Raw genomic sequence first — 22,911 nt, forward strand, 5'->3', positions numbered from 1 at the left:
TGTTTACATTTGGGAAACAAATGGTAATAACCAAGGTTTCTTGGTACTATTCTTAAAACAATTTTTGATAGTGCATCAATTACTGAAATAGGACATTTATGAGCTCCAGAACACATGTACAATGGAATAATACTAAATGGACTCGATAGGGTATGCGTGGTGCATTTATACATGTGTATATGTATATAAAAATAACAAAGGGGCCATGAATTTGAGAGGGAGTTGGGAGGGACATAGGAGGAGTTGGAGGGAGAAAGGGAAGGGTGGAAATGATGTAAATATAGCACTCAAGTATGGAATTCTCAAAAATTTAATTTATTAAAATATAAAAATAATTTAAAATGTTATCAACATGTTGTAACTCATTAAGTAAAATGAAGAACCATTAATTCACATGAATACTAGTAAATGAATACATTGTAAGTTTGATGAGAAACAATTATTTACAGTCACAAATTACCTCCCCACAAAATAATTGTTACAAAACCAAAAGTAAATATATAGAGGAAAAACACATCACATAATTGTTCTTGCGATCAATATCAACATTATAATAGGGGAAATCTAAATTAGAGATAATAATAGGATCAAATGAAAAATATTACATCTGTAATACTCTTGCCAAAAAAAAAAACATGATTTACTCATAATGAAACAGAAAAGTCAATTCAAGAACACTACATGAATTGTACCCTGGAGATTTAAGGTCATGAAAATCAAGGCAAGTGTGGGCAACGCTCCAGACTGAAGCAGTCTAAGAAATGTAAGTAACTGGAATCCATGAGTCTGAATGGGCTCAGTCTTCGTTAAAGGACACTGTAGGCAAGAAGTCAAACTGGAAAGAATCTAGGATTAAATGCCAGGGTGTATTAGTGTTAGCCTTCTCATTATAAGGTGGCACCACAGTTACTCAGGATGTTGTCAACTGTAAAAAATACTATAATAGTCAAGAATGGTGGCAAGACTGTTTAAAAAAAAATCAAAGATGAACAAGCAAATGAATAAACAGAACAGGTAAAAAGCCTTAGGTAAATGTGCTTTTCTGTAGGATCAAGAACTATAAATCAGTGCTTAAAATTAAGACTAGGGTTGATGGTGACACTGTGGCTGCAATATATTAAAATGTTACCAATGGCTAAAGCAGTTGCATCCTGAAGTGATGCCTGGCTAAATCTTTTGGCTCATATGTAGTGACAAAAACAGAAGTATAGATGGGCGGTGGTGGCGCACGCCTTTAATCCCAGCACTCGGGAGGCAGAGGCAGGCGGATCTCTGTGAGTTCGAGGCTGGGCTGGACCAACAGCCTCCAAAACAATACAGAGAAACACTGTCTCGTATAAAAAAACAAACAAACAGAAGTATAAATACAAATATGCTATTTTATCCCACCAAAGTACTTATGAGAAACAGGCTTAGGTATTTTCATATGTAAAACTTGGTAATACTGGTTTAATAATACTTGTAAAATCTGCTTAAAGTCACCAAAAACACCAGGTAAACATATTAATTTTTTAATATATACGACAAACAAGTTTTCTTCACTTCTGTTTTCAAGTCATATATTTAATAGTAGACAAAATATATAAAGTCTAACAAATACAATATATTTTAGGCCATATATATTAATATATATTTGTACAAAAGAGCAGGTTTCATTATGACTTTCTTTTTCTGTGTGAGACATGTGGTCCTGGCTGACCTTGAACTTGGGAGATCTACCTGCCTGTTTCTCAAGTGCTGCGGTTGGAGCTGTGAGGCTGCCACCACATCCAGTGCTCTGAGACACACAGTGCCTGCACCCTTATCTTCTCTGGTCCTCTCTTCCTTTGGTCCTTCTCCCAAACAGTCCTACTCCTACTGACATGCCTTTTCTTCCTTCCTTTCACTTTTTAAATTCAGCAGATTGTGTATTTTCTCTTTAAAATGTCTATATAGTCTTGCGATGCTTCTGATAGTAGATCTTGACCGGGTTTAGTAGCAGATCCAAGGGGAGAAACTCTGCAGAACTCAGATTCCAATTCAGCGGTAGCTGGAAAGAAACGGTGATATATATATATGCACGTAGATATATTTATGTATATATGCATATATGTATGTGGGTGTGTGTATGAGACATATTTGCATGTATCTCAAAGATGTCACAGTTAACTAAGCACATGTCAGCAGAAGAGCTGAAACTGAACTGGTAATGTATGTGTAACTACAGTGCACAATCAACTAAATTTAACTTGCTCACAGGTGCATACTTAATTATCACAGTGAATATCCAAGTGTCTGGGTTGATTCACTTACTCAGCAATCATGTGCTAAGCTACTGTAACAAGCACAGGAATGCCAAGATGAGACGATATGGTCCACTCCCAACAATCATGTACAGTTATATCACAGAGCCATCGGACTGAAAACAGCACGGCCCAGCACACAAACAGGCATGTAGACCAGGGCAGTAGAAGGCCACTGGAACCAAGTCATAAGACCACATATTTACAGCTGCCTGATACTTGGCAAGATTCCCAAACCATACACTGGAGGAAAGAAAACATCTTTAACAAACGATGCTGGGAAACTGGATGTCCACATGTATTAGATGAAACTGGACCATTCTCTATCTCTGCACAACAGCAACTCCAAATGGGTTAAAGACTTCCATGTAAACCTGAAACTGCTGGAAGAAAAAATAGGCAGTACCCTACAAGATACACACATGCGGGAAAGGGCTTTCTGAATAGGATTCAATTTGCTCAGGAACAACTGACAAACTGGGCCTCTTCCATAGAGCATCAGAAAGAATCAAGAGGAAACCCACATAACAGGAGAGGATCTTAGTATACAGCTGATGGAGAATTAACATTTAGAATACACCCGGGAAATGCAAATCAAAACAACTCTCAGATACCATCTCACCCCTGTCAGAATGGCTAAAATCAAAAACACCAATGACAATTTATGCTGGAGAGGATGCGGTGAAAGGGGGACACTCCTCCATTGCTGGTGGGAGTGCCAACTGGTCCAGCCACTTTGGAAATCAGTGTGGAGATTCCTCAGAAAAATGGGAATAAACCTACCACAAGACCCAGCAACTCCACTCTTAGGCATATATCCAAAAGATGCCCATTCATACAACAAAGATGTCTGTTCCACTATGTTCATAGCAGCTTTATTTGTAATTGCCAGAACGTGGAAGCAACCTAGATGTCCCTCACCTGAAGAGTGGATAGAGAAAATGTGGTACATCTACACAATGGAGTACTATTCAGCAGAAAAAATAATGGAATCATGAGATTCGCAGGCAAATGGATGACACTAGAAGAAACCATCCTGAGTGAGGTAACCCAGTCACAAAAAGAGAAACATGGCATGTACTCTCTCATATATGGATTTTAGACATAGATCTGGGGAGTGCCAGCCTACAATCCTATGGCCAGAGAGTCTGGGAAACAGAAACTTTATTTAGTGGCTGATCGAAGAAGAAGCAGACTCCCTAGGTTAAGTACTGAGCTGAACTCAAGAAAGCCAGTATCAGAGAGGGAGGACTGATGATCAAAGGGATTAAGACTGGGCTGGTTTAACCCCCAGAAACAGCTGACCAGACAAAGGTTAACTCTTGAATCCCAGGCATCAGCCTGGGAAGCCAGCATGGGACTGATCAAGACCCCCTGAATCTGGGTGTCAGTGAGGAGGCCTAGGGAATCTATTGAGCCTTGGGCAGCAGATCAGTACCCATCCCAAGTATACACACGGACTTTGGACTCCAATAGAACAATGTGAGGTGCACTCTCACCCTGAACTCTTGGGAAAGGGTCTAGGCCCTGCCCTATATGAAATGACACACTATGGACACCCCCATGAAGGGCCTCACCCTCCCTGGAGAAATGAGGGGATAACGGGGGGGGGGGGGGAAGAGGGCACGGGAGGAAGGGAGGGAATGGGAGAGGGACCTGGAACTGACTTGTGAAGCAACCTTGATTCTTATCTAAATTTAAACTGGAAAATAAAATAAAAAAACAAAAACAAAAACAAAAAAACAAAAAAACAAAACAAACAAAAAAAAAGAATACACAAATACTGAAGAGTCAAGAGTCATAACCCATTTTTAATGGGTTATGGATCTGGGCAGAGTTCTCAGAAAAGGAACTAAAATCCAGGAAAGTATAAGGGGACCACATGTTGGTGTGCGGAAAGTTGAAAGGAGAATAGCAGGATACAGGTAATTGGAAGTGGAAAATGGAATATTGGGGAGGAGGATGATGGTCAATACAGAAGGAGAGGGACAAACACCAAGGTTGTTGGATAAACAACCAAATTGTGTGTGTGTGTGTGTGTAAAAATCTTTTTTTTTTTTTTTTTTTTTTGGCTTTGGAGGCTGTCCTGGAACTAGCTCTTGTAGACCAGGCTGGTCTTAAACTCACAGAGATCCGCCTGCCTCTGCCTCCCGAGTGCTGAGATTAAAGACATGCACTACCACCGCCCGGCTGTGTGTGTGTGCAAAATCTTAAAGGAAGTTATACCACTTAGGCTGACAGTGCTTACCACAAGAACTACAGATTAACAAGAACTCTAGTAATAGTCGTGAGAAACCCCTTTTTGAATGGTTGGTCAGTCCAGGTAACTCCCAAAGCAATATAGACCAATAGTCCTTGGTTACCTCTTGGAGGTTGAGGTAAGCCCATATTGCCAAAGACACTGAAATCTTAGGGCAACGGACTAGACAAATTGAACTGGATCTGACTGGAAAGCTTCCTACCTGAAGGCCAGTTCTTAGTATCAGAAGGTACTATATCAGCTACCAAGGAAGAAAAGTTGTCAACATCGTTACTTGGCTGTAAAACCCGAGAACAACAACTCAATTGCACAGGCATGGCACCCTACCACAACTGCACAGGTGGAAAAGATACCAATACAGTGTACTTATAAACTTCTCAAAAATATAAGAGATAAACATTTGCTACATTAAACCATGAAAGAAATAGCTTCACATCTTTAATTCTGTGTAAGACAATGATTAACTAAAAATCTATTCAACAAATAAGAAAGATGATGTCATTTAATATTTATAATTTATTCCGTAAATTAGTGAACCTAAACTTAATTCATAAATTTTGGTACATACCTTCTTTAAGTTCTCTATTTATACTTTTTTCCAACTCCTGATGCAGCTGAAATGAATTAAATATTTATAATGTTTAAGAAGGCAGAACTTTTTAATTTAGAAATTAATCTTATGTAATATAATACATTTATTTAATATGCAGTATCTGCACCAGATTCCTCTAAATCATAAATATCCACATGTAGGTATTTGGATGCCACCCGTTCTCTTGTCGTTTAAATAGAAAACTTAGGATGCTGCAGGAAAATTGTCATTAGAAGATGTGTGGTAACATTTCAAGCTACACTTGTAGTCACAACTATATTTAATTTCCAAAACCTAACATAAGCATAAATTTTAAAGAAATGTAGTGGCTTAGCTACATTCACTGAATCAAGTAGCAGTGAGCACCTGTTGAAATGAGAACTCTAGGAACTTTAATAATTTTTCTTCTTTAGAATAAATTACTATGACACTAGTATGCACAGGTCAACCAAACAACTCAGTATCATGTATGTATTAAATTAAAAGTGAGAATTTTGTCAGAAACTTGAAACCAAAAGGAAAAAAGAAATATACTAACTTTGGTCAGGTATATTTCCATTCTTTTATTTGATGGCTGTAGGCTTGAGGTAGGAGTCACTATGTTTTCTCTTGGAATAAGAGCTCTGTTGAATACCAAACTATTATGAAGACTTCCAACACAAGGACACTCTGCAACAGGCCTTGTACTAAGAGAGCTTAGTAAGGACCTATTCTGCTGCTCCTCCCAAAGCAGTTTAGTGCTGGCCTCCTCCAGCCTCTCGTTAGTCCTGTGAAGACAAAAGGCAGATACTTAGTGTCTCAAGGCCCCTAATGGGTCCTGAGAAAGGACTGTTTAAAAAGCTGCCATGTGAATACATAGAATATACAACTCAACAGTGACTTAGCATGGAAAACCTGTCAGAACGTAATTACTGAGTATTACAGCTTTATAATTATTCTAAAAAGTGCACGTATTTTTAGAGGAACTCCAAAGTAACTAATAAGTAATTCCAACAAATAGGAGGGAGCGTCATGGCTGTTGAGATGTACGGCTTAACCAGTAACAGTATTGGCTTCCTGAGGGTGACATCAGAAGCACTGTGCTAAGCACTACCTGGGACGGGCGGACTGATTTGTTTCACTACAACAGATACGGCGCTGTGTATAATTAAAACATGTTTCAACCCCTTAGGAGATGAAGTGAAAACTTTCCTCAAGAAAAGTTCAAGTATTTGCTCCCATTACTCAGGATAAACCAATCACCTGACACCAAGGACTAACTCTGAGCAACACCAGGAATGAGGTGCTAGGCTGATGCTTCTGTCCTACATTAACACTTCCCTGCTTCACATGTAAACTTTACACAGACTAGAAAATCTCGTCCATTGTAGTTCATTTATAGGAACCTCTAAGAGAAGTACTAAAGATGACAATCAAAGAAAGTTAAAATACCAAATGCTCATAGTGCCCAGGGGAAGATCAGCAGAACCTGATCCTTGGGTCTAAGTTTTCTTCCCAACAGAAACTCAGTCAAGCTGCTAACACTCCTGTCTGAGGGAATGTGGATAAGCAACTACAACAATATAACTGTCTTCACTATAAAGCTTCTAAAGTAGCTATCTGAAAGCCTCCCAGATCACATTAACTAAGACAAAACAACAAAAAGAATATAAACGGCCCCAAAGTAACGTTCTGAGGGTCACTTACAACATTATTTCCAGTCTTACATTGTCTAGCTAGCCTCCTGGTCCCACGGAAAATGATGCTGACAATAAAGCAGTGAGCTCATTTTCTGAGATTCAAAGTCGTGACTTACTTGTTTAGTTTACTCGACAATGACTTTCTAACTCGGAATTCTTCTTGGTAGAGTTGCTTATATTTTTCTAGTTCTATTTTACCAAAGTCTTCCTGAATTTTCATCATGGAGAGCTGGGATTCCAGGTCTTTGATCCGGAGCTCCATCTGACTCCTCACTGAAGCGTTGCTGTTCTCTCTCAACTGCTCCAGGTTTTCCTGAGATGCTGCCTGTGCCTACAGCAAATAGGAAGAATATACTTTAGGAGTAATCACAATCCAGTCATTACTCATGTGAAAGATGCTTATGCTGGGATTTTAAACACTTAACAACTGTATCAGATGTGAATTAAAAAAACTCAATCTTTTTCATCTTCTGTTGTTTATTTTAGTCCTGGGAACCAAATCCAAGGCCTGGTGCATGCTAGCTGAACACGTCACCACTGCGGAGTATCCCCAGTTTTGAATGACTTCTATGTTAAAAAATCCAATACTTCAAAGAACAAAAGAGTCCCCTTAAAAGTTTAAAGTTTGAACCAGACGACTTAAGAAAAACTCAATTTCTTTATACATCAATTTGTATTCCTTCTAGCAACCATACTTTAAGCAAACGAGCTTTAAAAGTCAAAGATCCTAAGGGAAGATCAAGAGTTATAACAATGGAGAACACGAACACAGGAAGAAGCACATGTCCTCCCTCTAAACCCTAGGAAAAACCAGAGCAAACACTGATGTGTGCAGGCAGGGCACATCTGCAGCGAGACCAACTGCGCGCCCCAGAAACAGAGCGCACCTGCAGGAAGAGGTTGACCTGCTTCAGCTTTTCCACCAGGTCCTGCCTGGCCCGCTCCTCCACCTCCTGCTGGTACTGCTGCACCTGACTGCGCTCCAGCATATTCTCTTCCATGTGACTTCTGAGCCTCCCCACTTCCTCTTCCAGTTTCCTTTTACTCTTCTCTAGTTTCACACACTTCTTCTGTACAGTTTTCATCAACAGCAACTCCTGCTGAAGAACCTGATTTTTTTTACCCAGGTGTAGACATTTTGAAGATGCGGTTTCCAGTTTTGATGTAAGGTCATCAATCTGCAGGAATAAAATGCTACAGTTTGATATGAAGAAGGCAGTATAAAACCAACCACAAACCTAAGTTCAGCTGTAATTAAATATAAATATAAGAAATGATTCTTATAACAAGATTTCTGTTTTCTTTTTGGTCTTTCGAGACAGGATTTCTCTGTGTAGCCCTGGTTCTCCTGGAAATTCCTCTGTAGACCAGGCTGGCCTTGAACTCAGGGATCTGCCTGCCTCTGTCTCCCAAGTACTGGGATTAAAGGTATGTGCTGTCACCACCTGGCCTCTATTTTTACTTTTTAGAGACAATGTTTTGTAAGGCAGTTCAGGCTGTCTTTGAACTGTAATTCTCCTGCCTCAGCTTCCTTGAGTGCTGGGACCAAAGGTATATCACAGTGCCAGCCTCCTGCATTCTACTGAACTAGGAAGCTTTAGTTTGTTTTCTGTGCCAAGAAAATGATGAGCTCTAGTGCTTTTCCTAAGAATCACACACCAGGGTGAGAGAGGATTAGCTGGGACTGGTGGTACACACATGTAGTTTTAGGGCTCAGGAGACCGAGAAAGGAGGACCTTGAGTTCAAGGCTAGCTTGGGCTCCATGGCTAGCTCCTAAGAGGAAACATGAAAGGAGGAAGGAAAGAAACAGAAAGAATTCAAATCTGAACTCTAAAATCAGCTTAATTTCCAATGAAAAAAACCAGAAGCTCAGACTTAATCTTCTTTAGAGTAGGCAGAGATCCTCAGATGATCTTATAAACTGTTATGCATTAATGAAATACAGTGCAGTAAATACAAATGTGCTGAGTTAGTAGGTCATGTGCCCTAGATTGGAGACAAATATAAGTGAAAAGAGGAACACTGGAAAGAAATCAAAAGTTTAAATTAAGAAAGAGCTAATGAGCCAGGTAGTGGTGGCTCATGCCTTTAATCCCAGCACTCGGAAGGCAGAGGCAGGTGGATCTCTGTGAGTTCGAGGCCAGGCTGGACCGACAGCCTCCAAAACAATACAGAGAAACCCTGTCTCGTAAAACCAAAAAAAAAAAAAAAAAAAAAAAAAAAAAAAAGAAAGAAAAGAGCTAATGAATGGGGAATGGGCCCTGTCTCTACAGGTCTACCTTCACATGTGTCGGGAATCAGCAAGGCCAGAAATGGCCACAGGCTTCTTCTAGTTGCAAAACAATGTTTTCACAGGCATGAAATTAAAGGGCTTCTACGATGTTGCGCTTTCTTATTACCTAAGGCATGTAGCAATATGCAACATAACCGGAAAGTTCTCCCTTGAGAACCCAGCTTGATTTGGTACTGGCCTGGGGAGAGACATGCGAAACAATGGGAAAGAAGTGTTACCAAGGCCCCGAAGAAACTGTCAACCCCAACAGTGTGGGGACACAGTGCAGCCACTCTGGAAGTGCACTGGCAGTGGCAGCTGCTCACTTGTCTAGCAGTTTCCAAATGACTCTGCAGTTCCTGAGTACTCAAGGAACAATGAAAATAGATGCAAGCTATACTTGTCCATAGCAATGTTACTAATACCTGACTAAAGGGGAAGAAGTAAGTGACAAAGAGCTAATGTGTGTTCTGTCAAAGGACAGGGCATTACTCAGCAACAAGAAGACATCTTGCTACAGCACAGACGGACCCTGAATAGTGTTAAGTGAAAGGAGCCAGCACACACACTGTGATTCCACTGACATGTAGCAAGAAATATTCTGAAGTGGTAGCGATTATACTATTCTATGATTATGATATGGGATATGCTAACTATATCCCAATAAAGCTGCTACCGATAAATAAATAAAAAGACTTGGGACTCATGATTTAGTATCATATAATGATGAACTGCAGCCTGGGTTCAAGATGTAAGATCAACAGCATGACTTTCTAGTAGAAAATAATACAATTTTCATTGACATCAAGTCTATAAAATAAAACAATATAAAAACTTCAATGAATCCAGAGATTTAGATTATTTAAAAGTAAGTTATTTTGGGGCCCCAAAACTGATTAAAAATTACCTTGTTTATTAGCATATTAACTGAGATATCCATTTCAAATTGACTGTTTTTTCTATCTTGATTGAGATTAAGTTCTCTGTTTTCATGTTCATTTAATTCCTTTTTGGTCATTTTTAAGAGTTCCTTAAATCTGCAAAAGTGCATAGAATAAGTCAAGTCTTTAAAGAGTACATTCAATAGTTTTTTAAACATACTATATTCTATCATATAAAAGAGATACATTTGTAAATTGTGACCCTATCTTATTTGTATACCTAAAATCTGAAAGCATTCTAATGAAATTAAAATCTTATGTAAACAATGTGAAGAAAAATTCATGCTATGTATGGAAGATAGAGCTAATATTGTAACTATGTATAGAATACCTACATTTATATCCATTTTAGTATGTTAATATAAAACACTTACATATTAACTGTAACCCAGGTATCAGTAAGCAGGGAGAAGGCATATGAATCCTCTTTATTGCCTGTTGGCACTCTTCTCCAAGACAAAGCACAAACAAACCAGCACTGAGGACATAGCAGGGGGAAGTGAGGAGGAACTGGGAGGAGAGGGAGGGGAAACTGCAATCAGACATAGGATATGAGTAAAGAATCTTAGTATGTGTATGTGTGTACCGTGTGTATATCATGCATGCACCTGTATACATATATGTGTATATATATGTGTGTGTATCTATGATTGTATATCATATATGTATAAAAAACAAAACAAAAAAAAAGAATCTATATTCCCCTCCACCACCAAACAAGGTTTCTCTATATAACACTCCTGGCTGTCCTAGAACTCACTCTGTAGAGCAGACTGGCCTCAAACTCACAGAGACCCACCTGCCTCTGCCTCCAAGTGCTGGGATTAAAGATGTGTGCCAATACTGCTTGACAAGAATCTATTTTCAATAACGGGAGAGCTGATGGCAGAAACACAAATGCTCATTTCACTGTACTTAAGTTGTTTGTATATTTTTGTAAGCATGAGACATGCAATCAGCTCTCTGTACTTGTGGGTTCCACATTTAAATAACTTTGCATTAAAAACACTGAAAAAGGAAAAACTGCACTTACACTAAACACATATAAATCCTTTTCCTTGCCATTATTCCCTAAACAACACAGTATAACAATTGCTTAATCAACATTTATACTTTATTTGGAATTTTGAGTAACTAGAGAGGAGAGACAGTATATTGGAGGTTGAGAATAGGATAAATGCAAATAGAACACCATTTTATTTCAGGGGCCCAAGAATCCATGGATTTTGCTATCTGCAGGGAGTCCTAGACCTAATCTCCTGCACATGCCATAGCAGAGGCTTATTGGTTTTACTGAAAGCCCCACCTCATTTAGGCCAGTGGATGTCCAGTGGGAAACTCAAAGCACATAAAAGTTTGTCCTTCATTCTTAATCCTTTTTTTGACCCTGAAATGTGGGTTATTTTCTTGTCCAAATCCACAGATATATTAGTCATTTTATTTATTTATTTATTTTATTTTTTTACGAGACAGGGTTTCTCTGTATTGTTTTGGAGGCTGTCGGTCCAGCCCGGCCTTGAACTCACAGAGATCTACCTGCCTCTGCCTCCCGAGTGCTGGGATTAAAGGCTTGCGCCACCAACACCCGGCTATATTAGTCATTTAAGGAGAGTTTATCTACAGCTAGCTGGCAATCCTCCTTATAAAGACACATAAGTAATAAGATATTTTTAAGATGTTTGGGGACAAGATATATTGACAGACTGTCAAATACCAACTTTTATAGTTCCAGGCCCCTGGTGCGACACCTGGAAATCTCCAGTCATTACTCTAAACCCAAGGGAACTGATTCTGTCTTCCCTTTCAGGGATGACCTTTTCTCTGGTTCACCTTGTGACTTTTGACTCACTGTAGTGACCCTGGATTATAGGAATAGTAGACATTATCTATAAACATGTTGAGGCAACAGTCAAAGCTACTTCTAGACAGCATCCACCTTACAGATAAGGTTACCCAAGGGCATCCTCAGAAAATGATCGACTGGATACCATTCTGACACAAGCATACTTCTCGCTCATCCCCAATCTTTCTCTAAAATAATCCTGACTCTCTTCACAGAGCCCTGATGGCAGGGGACCCCAATTTCTTTCCAGTATGAGTATTCCAAACAAATTCCTGCATTTGGTCAACTGGAAAGAGGAGCTAAACTGGCCTCTTGGAGACCCTCAGAGTCAGGCCTCTGTCAAGAGTCTGGTAACAGTACTAAGGGATGAGTATATAGTATATATGAATGTGTATTTAAATTTTTTCAAATATAGGTTCAATATCGTGTAAACCTCATGTACACATTGGAGATGCCAATGGAACAATAGTTTGTCTCCATGATAAACTTTTGTAACTAAAAAGAGAAAGAAAATATGTTATATAATTTCTGATATAATTAAAGAAAAATACAAAAAGGTTTTTAAGATATCAAAATGCCTAAATGGTGACAGAAAGGATACTATAAAAGAAGGAAAAAGATTAAAATTATGCTCAAAAATGAAACTTCAGTTGGGCAGTGGTGGCGCATGCCTTGAATCCTAGGGCTGGGAAGGCAGATGCAGGCAGATCTCTGTGAGTTCAAGGCCAGCCTGGTTGGCAGAGGGAGTTCCAGGACAACCAGAGCTACACAGGGAAACCCTGTCTCAGAATACCAAAAAAAAAAAAAAAAAAAGAAAGAAAGAAACTTCAAACTTGATGAACAGTTCAGTTGACATCATATGCCAAAGGCATTACCATTATCGTAAGGAACTTTAAAGAGTAAAAGTAATGTTTTAGCAATCAAAAAACTTTAGTCTTTACTGCAAGTTTTTGAAGTAAATTTTAAAATAATCATGAAAATGCAGACAGGAAATGAATTTGTTATTTAGAAATTTGTTAAGTCAATTAAGAATGGCTGAGAAGCAGATGGGGGAGGGGGAAGAGTCGGGGAACGGGAGGAGAGGAGAGAGGGGGACCTGGGATTGAAATGTAAAAAGTAAATTAATAAAAGAATGGAGGAAGAGACTGAAATAAAAACCTTACTCTGTCAGTTCTTTTTCTAATGAATCATTTTTCTTCTGTTCTTGGTCCAAAGTATATTCCAGAGATTCTTTCAACTCAGCAAGTTTCTTCAGTTTTTCTTTGTCCTCTTCAGACTTTAAAATAATTTTTAAAGAAAAAATATTATTTTGCAGGAGTTCGTGTATGTTGCTGTTTATATAGATCTATAAACCCGATGCCAATGTGGTTAATTTTGACTGTCAACTTGATTGGATAAAGAGCCAACTAGGGTGAATCTGGGTATATCTGTGATGCTCTGCCAGAGACAAATAGACTATCAGGGTTCTGACTTAAGCATTTAAAATATGATGGTAATATCAGGTGGTGACAAAAAGGGTGGAGCCTAGGTGGAAGAAGTGAGTAGAGGTTTGTCTCTGGAGGCTGCATCCTGCCATGACCTCTTCCTGTCTGCCCTGTTCCCTGCGTTCACCTGCTCCTACTGCCAGACACTCTGCTTACAACTAGCCCAGAAACACAGCCGAGTGACCACAGACTGAGCTTTCTGAAAGAGTCAAAAGAGTAATTTCACTCTTTCAAATTGTTTGTGTACGCCAGGCATCTGGTCACAGAAGTCATAAAAGGAATACAGAGACAGATGTTTGAAACAGCTCAAACCAAGTTATATTTTCATCATTATCCTCCCTGGAATTTAAACTGCCAATTATTTTAAAGTTTTTACACATAAATATACCATGAATATCTAGAGAAGTTAGAGGCTACTAATTGAATTGGGTAAAAGCTATCTTTCAGCAATTTTTGTTCACAATTATTTATTTGGTATGAGTGTAAGTGTGTGTGTGTGAGAGAGAGAGAGAGAGAGAGAGAGAGAGAGAGAGAGAGAGAGAGAGAGAGAGAGAAAGAGGAAGAGAAAGAGAGAGGGAGGGAGGGAGGGTGAAGAAAAACCCACAAAATGCAAATTTAAATTTAAATCTTAATGCATTTCTTTAAGACACCTATATAGCAGGACATCTTTTAACAGTCTCATTTACAGAAGACTTCTCACATGTTATCATGTTAGGAAATATCAAATCAAACAGAAACTATTCTTCAGTGTTTCTTTTCCAGAAGACTCCTCACATCTTATCATGTTAGGAAACATCAATTGAAACAGAAACTATTCTTCAGTGTTTCTTTTCCAGAAGACTCCTCACATCTTATCATGTTAGGAAACATCAATTGAAACAGAAACTATTCTTCAGTGTTTCTTTGGCCACAGGAAAGAAAAATCAACATAAATATTCTAGACTACCTGGTAGATGTGCCTTTGGGATGAATCACACAGTGTGGCTTTGATGGCTGAAGTCGGCAGTGAGAACAACTCTGATTGGTGTCCAATGCATCTATCTTGTGATCGTTTCTAGCATTAACTATGCTTTTGTTTTTGTTTTGTTTTCTTTTACTTCAAAGTGGAAAACAGCTCAGGGGGGGATGGCACTAGTATCATGATTTGGTATCCATTTTTGATGAATACAAATTATAAGCAATTAACTCTCAAATATCTCAGTGAAAGTCTTTGATTACTAAAAAATTCAGAGAGAAACCAGAAATTCAGAAGTCTAGATCAAATAACTTAAATTTCTTAGAATTCAAAAATTACTGTAAAGTACTAGTGGGGCAATATTGTCCAATGTCCATAGTAACATTACATCTATTAACCAAAAGGCAAAGGTAACTCACAAGTTCACCAATGGAGAGAAGTGTAAATAAGATGTGGTATTACAAATCACTAGGCTATCACAGTCCTTTTATTAAAATGTTAGTACTGAAATCATTAATTTACAAACTCAGTCAAGTTCTCTAGTTCTCTATAGAGAGAAGGACTTGTACTGTGAGGACAAACAGTGTGAACAGAACACAACACTGACACTTGGCACACCCATGTTCAGCAGTACTGCAGGACTGCCCATTGTAGCCCCACAGTACAACTCTAGGCAGACCCTCCCTCTTAGCATCAAAGGATCCAGGAAGAGGATCACTTACCAAATTCACACTTGATAGGTTTTCCTGAAGTTGCTCAATTTTCTCTGATTGCTTTTGTATTGTAATTTTAAACTTGGAGTTTTCAAGTTCAAGCCTAAAATTACATTTTAAAATAATTATATTTACAAAGCAATTTAAAAATTCTCACAGTTTCTGAAAAATCAATTGAGTCACTACATACATTCCTTTTTTTTTTTGTTTTTGTTTTTGTTTTTTTCGAGACAGGGTTTCTCTGTATTGTTTTGGAGGCTGTCCTGGAACTCACTCTGTAGACCAGGCTGGCCTCGAACTCACAGAGATCTGCCTGCCTCTGCCTCCCGAGTGCTGGGATTAAAGACATGCACCACCAACGCCTGGCCTACATACATTCTTAAGGTTCTGAAATACAGATGATTGGATAACTATAATTTTTTCAATATGTTTTGTGGAACAGGCACAGGCTACATTCCTAATTGCATATCCCTATTCAAAGGTATGCATTTGAAGAAACTCAGAGATGAGACTCTACTTCAGAGAGACTACTATTAGAACTGCCACACTGTACTGCTCATTTGCTTTATAAACACTGGAGTCACACAGCTGCCACACTGCATTGCTTATTTGCTTTATAAACACTGGAGTTACGAAGTTTAAATGGTACTTTTGTAGGTGGTCTTGCATCTTCTCAGCACGATGTAAAGCCTCTCTGTGTTGATCCTGTGCTTCTTGCAACTGGAATAAAGAATAAAACAAACCTTTACAAATCATCTATTCTAAAACTGCACACCTCATTCCCTGACCTGCAGTGTTCTCTGCAGCAAAAGCAAATTAAACTGAGTTGCTGTCAACAGGGATCTTACACCCTCAACAACTAAAATATTACCTCGCCCTCTTACAGAAAAGTTTGCCAATGTCTGCTCTATGACTAACAGTCCATTTATAAACCATAATCTACTATTGCCTGGCTAGCTCTGCCAGAAAAGTCTTTAATTGTACCCTACCAGATATGCAAACTGATAACACTGGTGAAACCTAGAAAAAAGGGAATTTCTGATAGCAAGCATTTGTATTTCTGTATTTCAACCACCATCTTGTCAACTGCCATTTTAAGAGTTCTTACACATATGTGCTAAGTATCTACATATTTACAAATTGCCACCGCTCTGTCAGTTATGATGAGCATGGCGTTTTAATGATAGCTGGTTGTCTTATGAAGTAGTTTCAGTGGAGGTATATCCACGCAGAAGCCGGAACACTGTTGCAGGATATCTGATCACACTGTGAACGCCCAGATTGTGCTGTTTACTAGAAAACCCTTTTTCCAGTTGTGGTGTGGCTCAATCCTAGCACACCTTTAATCCAGGAGTTTTCTGCTTGAATACTTTAAACAGGATTAAATACAGTCAACCATAGGTCAAGAGGAGAGCAAGCAACAGGAAGTGAAGATAGGATAATTAAGAAAAGACACTAGCGAGTAAGAGGGACTCAGGAAGACAGGGAGAGAGAGACTTGCAGGAAGGACACTTGAGTTTCAGAGTTTGTTGTTGTTGTTGTTGAGACATCAGAAGAGAAACAGTCTTTTCCAGGGAGGTCAGCTGAGGAGGAAGGTCAGCTGGATGCCTTTGCTGCCTTTCTGAGCTAGCAGGCTTTCACCCCAGCATCTGGCTTCTGAGTCTTTATTGGTAAAATCAACTATTAAGATTTTGATAAAAACAACAGAATGCTTGGGTCCAAAGACCCCTCCCCCACCAGCTGCTAGATATACAGATTCTGAGCAAATGAACTTTCTAAATGGAAATAATCCTATCCATATCAATGAACTACTAAAAGATTAGAGAATATAAGTAAAGTACTTGAACTGTACATGGCAGTGAGTGAGATTTTAGGTGGGTGCTATGGCAACCGTAGAAGTCCTTTATTCAATCTGTATTGGCTTATCCTCATGTAACTAAATGTGGCAGGAAAAGGGGAGAATGAGGCCCATACTATATCTCTAGTACTTCGTGCAACTTCCAGAAATTTCACTGGCCTCCAGTAACTTTGTCCATGTAGAATACTTTTTAGCTTCTTTTTATTTTATACTACTCAGCCAGTGAGGATCATACAGTGCAATGAAAACAGTGTTTCCTGGTGTAAGTAGTAAATGGAGTGACAATCAGAGGCTGAAAATATGGGGCTCTGTTGACAAACTGAGGTTCCTAAATTAACTCACTCCCCCAAAGTATGTTGGGTTGCTTTATCCAGGCTCTAATGGTACATGAAGGTTTTGTTTTTGTTTTGTTTTGTTCTGGTTTGGTTTTACGAGACAGGGTTTCTCTGTATTGTTTTGGAGGCTGTCAGACCAGCCAGGCCTTGAACTCACAGAGATCCATCTGCGTCTGCCTCCCGAGTGCTGGGATTAAAGGTGTGCGCCACCACCGCCCGGCACATGAAGGTTTTGAAGTATGGAATACCAGAAAAGATGTAGACAGAGCTTTGCAGTTGGCCAACTTCTATAGACTTATAAATCTCAACTCTGGCTATACAATGAAAGAAGACAAATGCAGTTATTTTTTTCTCACAGTGAAGAAAAAAATGTTCGATAGAACATTTTCCCGCTATTAGATTGTGTACTTTCCATTTCATATGCAATTCCTTAAAATATATTAAGAATAAGAGCCTTACTATAGGGACTAGGTATATAAGTCAGCTGGTAAAGTGCTTGCCTGGCATGCATGAAGCCCTGGGTTAGAGCCTCAGCAATACATAAACCAAGCATGGTGGCATTTGTCTATAACTGCAGCATTTGGGAGATGCAGACAGGAGGATCAGAAGTTCAAAGCCACCTTCAGCTATATAACAGTTTGAAGTCATCCACATGAGACCATGTCTCAAAAAAAAAGGTCTTATCACCTTAATGCCTCAAAAGAAGTAATTACTGGAATGGTATGAAATACTTAATTTTATTCTAATGATTACTAAGCAAAAACATTTTCAATTTATTCAAGAATATATACATACCAGACATCAACCCTTTAGGTAAATTTATATCCCAGTAAGATGTTCTCTCATACAAATAACATGAAAGAAACCAACCAAAGAATCAAAACACAGTTAAGAGTAATGGAAACCAGGATGTTCAAGTGAGGTAAACTGAGTCAGGAGTCAGGGAAGGTTTCATGAAAATGTTAACTGTGAGTCAGTTCCAAATTAAAGGAGGCAAAAAGAAAAAGATCTGAGAAGATAAAAAAGGCAGGATGAGTAAAGACATATAGGTGGTGGAGTCAGCCTAGTTAACTAAGATGATAAAACCCCACAGCAGGGAAACAGCAACATAATAAATGGGAAAGTACCCTGTAAACAACAGTTCACTAGCACATAGTATAGCGACAGCATATGACTTGACAACAGAAAGATAGGAAGGGCTGACAACATCATGCTGAGAGCCATTCAAAAGGACTAAACACTGCATGATATAAATGCTCAAAAAAAAGAAATTATATACAGAGATAGATTGATGTGTCTCGGGAAGATGGAAGGACTAGGGGACAAGAGACTCATGGTTTATTCAAGATCATGAAAACATTCTAATTAACTGTGATGACTATGCAACTCCGTGAATACCCTAGAGATGCTGATTTTTACTTAAGTAGTACGCTATGCATTTCATTATAGCTCAATAGCGTTCCTCTGTTAAAAAAATTCAGTGTCAAGCCAGGTGTACTGGGGCCTGCTTATAACCTCAGCACTTGAGAGGAGGAGGCAGGGGGATGGCTGCAAACTAGAGGAGAGCCTGCTACTCATCTACTTCTAGACCACCTGGAGCTACAGAGAGTCTAAAACAAACCACGCAGAAAACACGCAGGACCTAGATACTGTTTTTCATTCTGTTTTTGGATATGAGCCCTATATATGATCTGAATATTTCCATGTGGTTATATTTCTAAATGAAAGAAATGCCTAGCTTTGGAGGCAGGTTTCAAATACCCTAAAACCTGTCTCTGGCACAAGGGATCGAGCAAACATTCTGTCGCCTGAGCATACTCCTCAGTCCTTTTACAAGTTTTTCAGGTTGGCCACAAATTCTTGCCTGGGTCTCCCAAGTAGCTTAGATTACAGGTAGCACACATATGGCCTTTCTGTACAAGTTACCTTGAAATCCATTAAATACATATCAAAGATACTGTTTCTATTCACAAAAGCGAGGATAAGAAGGAAGCCGATTTTCTGCACTTTCCATAGACACCATCTCTGGTTTAACCTACTGTGCCTCAACTGCAACAGAAATATCTCTGAGGAAAGATATATAGTTCTCAATTTTCCTGGGATGAATTTTTTAAAAAGGCTTACAAAAATATAAGAAAAAAAATGGGGCCAATGAGATGGCTTTGGGGGTCTGAAGGCACTGGGGGCTGTGTGGTAGAAGAGGGGCAGATACCGCCCCTGACACACACACACACACACACACACACACAGACACACACATACACACACAGACAGACATACACACACACACACACACACAGACAGACAGACACACACACACAGACACACACACACAGACATACACAGACACACACACACACAGACACACACACACAGACACACAGACATAACACACACACAGACACACACACAGACACACACACAGACACACACAGACATACACACACACAGACACACAGACAGACACACACAGACATAACACACACACACAGACACACACACAGACAGACACACAGAGACATACACACACAGACAGACACACACATACACACACAGACAGACACACACAGACATACACACACACAGACACACAGACACACACACACATACACAGACAGACACACACATACACACACAGACAGACACACAGACACAGACACACACACACACACAGACAGACAGACAGACAGACACACACACACACACACACACACACACGTTAGTCTCTGACCTCCACTGGAATGACGCAGCATGCTTGGCCTGTTCCCCCACAAAAAAATAAAGGCATTTTTTTAAAGTCAAATTAAAAATAAATAACAGAATAAAACTGGAATTTAAAAAATTAGTTCATTATAAAGATAATGGCAAGTTACAATGAAAATATAAAAGAAAGCTGTGTACTGAAATTATCCTAAAGCTATATTATTTAATAAGCTGTACATGAGCAGTTGACATATTGTATTTCATACATACTTGATTTCTGATTTGACTTAATTTCTTCTTTAAATCTCGTGCCTCGTCTTCTAAATTACTACGGTAACGTGAGGAAACTTCTAGCGAAGCCTCCGACATTGACTGCTTTTTCAGAGTGTCAGCCAGTTCCTGTTGAAGTTGCCTCACAACTACCTGGGAAGATACCAATTTCATACATTATATCACAACATATATTCTACCAGTTAGCGCTTCCAAATACTCTGAAGAACATCACTGCATATAGTAGTATATGTATCAATTTGGTGGGAGCAAATTCTACATTGTAGAACCATATTTTATATCTTCATTCTTAACTGACATGTAAAGACATAACACTGCACATATTAGCAAGGTACCACATATTTTGATACATGTACACATTAATGCTTAAATCAAGTTAGACACAATTATGATTCCTAACACTGATCATTTCTTCATGGCGAAACATACAGTATATTACTGTTTGGTAGCTCCACGTTTCCTGCTTTTAACTGTAATTGAGCACCAACTGACAGACTGCCTCCCATCCCTCTTCTTCTCACCCCAATCTCTGGGAACCACTACTGTACACCGGAGTGTAGGGGTGTCTCTGTGTCTCTCTCTGTGTCTCTCTCTGTGTCTCTCTCTGTGTCTCTCTCTGTCTCTCTCTCTCTCTCTCTTGTGTGTAAGTGCTTTCTCCTGTTAATAAAAATATTTGTTTTCACATTACATTGGTTCACATACAGCTGGTGTCAGAACCAAAAGCCTACACCTTCAATGGAATGTTTAAGAAACCAGCTTTCTTTGGCCGGGTGTGGGTGGCACATGGCTTTAATCCCAGCACTAGGGAGGCAGAGGCAGGCGGATCTCTGTGAGTTCTAGGCCAACCTGGTCTACAGAGCGAGTTCCAGGACAGCCTCCAAAACTATACAGAGAAACCCTGTCTCGAAAGGAAAAAAAAAATAAATAAGTTTAAAATCTACTTGTCTTTTTGGATACTCACTTCTCTTTCTGCTTTCTCGTTTTCATACTGACACACTCTCTCTTTTAAGTGACTGCACTCACTGACTAATTCCTTATTTCTGTCTTCCAGCAGCAGTCTGTGCTTCTGGCCCTCAGCTTGGAGTCTGCTTATCACGTCATGGAACTGGTCTTGGATATCAACTATTGTCTTGTCTTTGCTGTCAGCTTTGTTGGAAGCATCATCTAACTGCTGTCGCAGTAACATGTTTTCACTCTGCAGCTGAGACAGCCTCTCCTCGATGGATTCCTGCTTCCCCATGTACTTGGTCACCTTCCCTTGCTCATCCTGATACATATGCTCAACTTCCTTCATTTGGCACTGTGTCTGGTTGAGGTCTCTTTGTACATGTTTCAAAGCCAAAGTCTTTTCTCTAAGCGCATCTTTAGTATGATGAAACTCATTTTCCAGGCTATTCAATTTTCTTTCAGTTTTAGAAAGTTGTTGGGAGAGAATCTCATTGTTATCTCTGAGGTTAGACATATCAAAATTCATCTTGTCTTGCAAACGAACCCACTCATCTCTTGCCCTCTGGAAAGCAATTTCTAGGTCTCTTTTTGATGTCTGAATCTCAGCATGGTCATGCATAGCAGAAGCCAGTCTAGATCGGAATGATTCGACATCTGTTTCCAGTCTTTCTTTATTTTGTTTTTCATTCTCCAGCTTAGAACTCAGCATTGTGTTTTCAGTTGTAAGATTATTAATCTGTCCATTGTATTGGAATATTGTTTTTGTAAATGTTTCTTCATTCAGCTTTATCATTCTTTGAAGTTTATCGCTCTTTTCATTTGCAGTCTTAATATCCTCCAGGTACTTCTTCTCCTTTTCCTGGCTGTGGGTCTTTACTGTGTTCATCTCCAGTCTTAACATGGCAATTTCATCCTGTAACCGCTGGTTTTTATGCAATAGATCTTTTTCTTTTTCATGACTAACAGACACCTAAGTAAGGAAATAAACATTTAGCCAGCACAATTTCTTACAGAATTCAAGAACAACAAGTGAAGTCCTACAATCTAAGAATTGAAATATATAGATGCAACTAAAAAAAATCTAATTTCAGAGCTTACAGGAGTATAAATTCCCAAAAGTTCATAAGCATAATTGAAGACAATGACTTTATGAAAAAGTAATGCTACTTTTTAAGAAACTCAGCACTGGAAAAGCCTTTCTCTGGATTACAACAGGCTTAAGGCACAAAGTAAAGATTCCTAAATTGGTTCACATTTCACATCAGGAGACAGCTTAGTGCAAGTGAGGGGACCAGAATATGGCTCCCCCGCACCCATGCAGCCCACCTGCAGTCCCAGCACATGGGAAGCAGAGATGGGAGACTCCACAAGCTGACTAGCTGGACCAGCCAAGTTGGTTCTGTGAGAGTCCCTGCATCAATACCTGAAGTGCAGAGTGATCAAAAAGACACCTCACATCAAAGTCTGACTTCTACATGCATGCACATGCATGTGCTCCAAACAGATATGAACATGCACGCACGCACGAATAAGAAAGAGCCTTAGTTTTTTCATTTGGACAGAAGAAATTTACCAAAGTTTTTTAATCCCTATTTTTCAGCACATCTCTCTAACACTTTGTCATAGGAACTACATTTATTGATAAATGCTCAAAATAAACACTACACAAACAAGTACGCTTGCACACATGAGTGGCCTCGTCACCACCATTCTGAAAAGCAGAGATTAAAAATGTAACAAGCTGCAGAATTCCC

The 22,911-nt window shown here is 39.2% G+C and overlaps 1 protein-coding gene across 6 annotated transcripts in view; it reads right to left on the minus strand.

Annotated features, from left to right (window-relative positions):
- Positions 1–294: 294 nt before the first annotated feature.
- Positions 295–22,911, minus strand: part of Ankrd30a (ankyrin repeat domain 30A) — a 65,034-nt gene continuing 42,417 nt past the window's right edge. For 5 of the 6 annotated variants that reach the window (XM_013110433.3, XM_013110430.3, XM_013110432.3 and 2 more), the window contains 11 exons: positions 21,171–22,127; positions 20,189–20,341; positions 15,672–15,742; positions 15,032–15,125; positions 13,034–13,146; positions 9,994–10,123; positions 7,701–7,991; positions 6,930–7,144; positions 5,673–5,901; positions 5,111–5,156; positions 295–2,029 (listed from right to left, as the gene is read on the minus strand). In XM_013110433.3, the coding sequence (XP_012965887.2) occupies positions 1,896–2,029; positions 5,111–5,156; positions 5,673–5,901; positions 6,930–7,144; positions 7,701–7,991; positions 9,994–10,123; positions 13,034–13,146; positions 15,032–15,125; positions 15,672–15,742; positions 20,189–20,341; positions 21,171–22,127 (2,433 nt within the window). In that variant the 3' untranslated portion in view covers positions 295–1,895. Of the gene's footprint in view, positions 2,030–5,110; positions 5,157–5,672; positions 5,902–6,929; positions 7,145–7,700; positions 7,992–9,990; positions 10,124–10,401; positions 10,538–13,033; positions 13,147–15,031; positions 15,126–15,671; positions 15,743–20,188; positions 20,342–21,170; positions 22,128–22,911 lie in introns of those variants that run through there. The other variant, XR_001196216.3, reaches the window with a different exon arrangement.

The sequence above is a fragment of the Mesocricetus auratus genome, unplaced genomic scaffold (assembly GCF_017639785.1).
Source record: "Mesocricetus auratus isolate SY011 unplaced genomic scaffold, BCM_Maur_2.0 Super-Scaffold_100676, whole genome shotgun sequence".
NCBI lineage: Eukaryota > Metazoa > Chordata > Mammalia > Rodentia > Cricetidae > Mesocricetus > Mesocricetus auratus.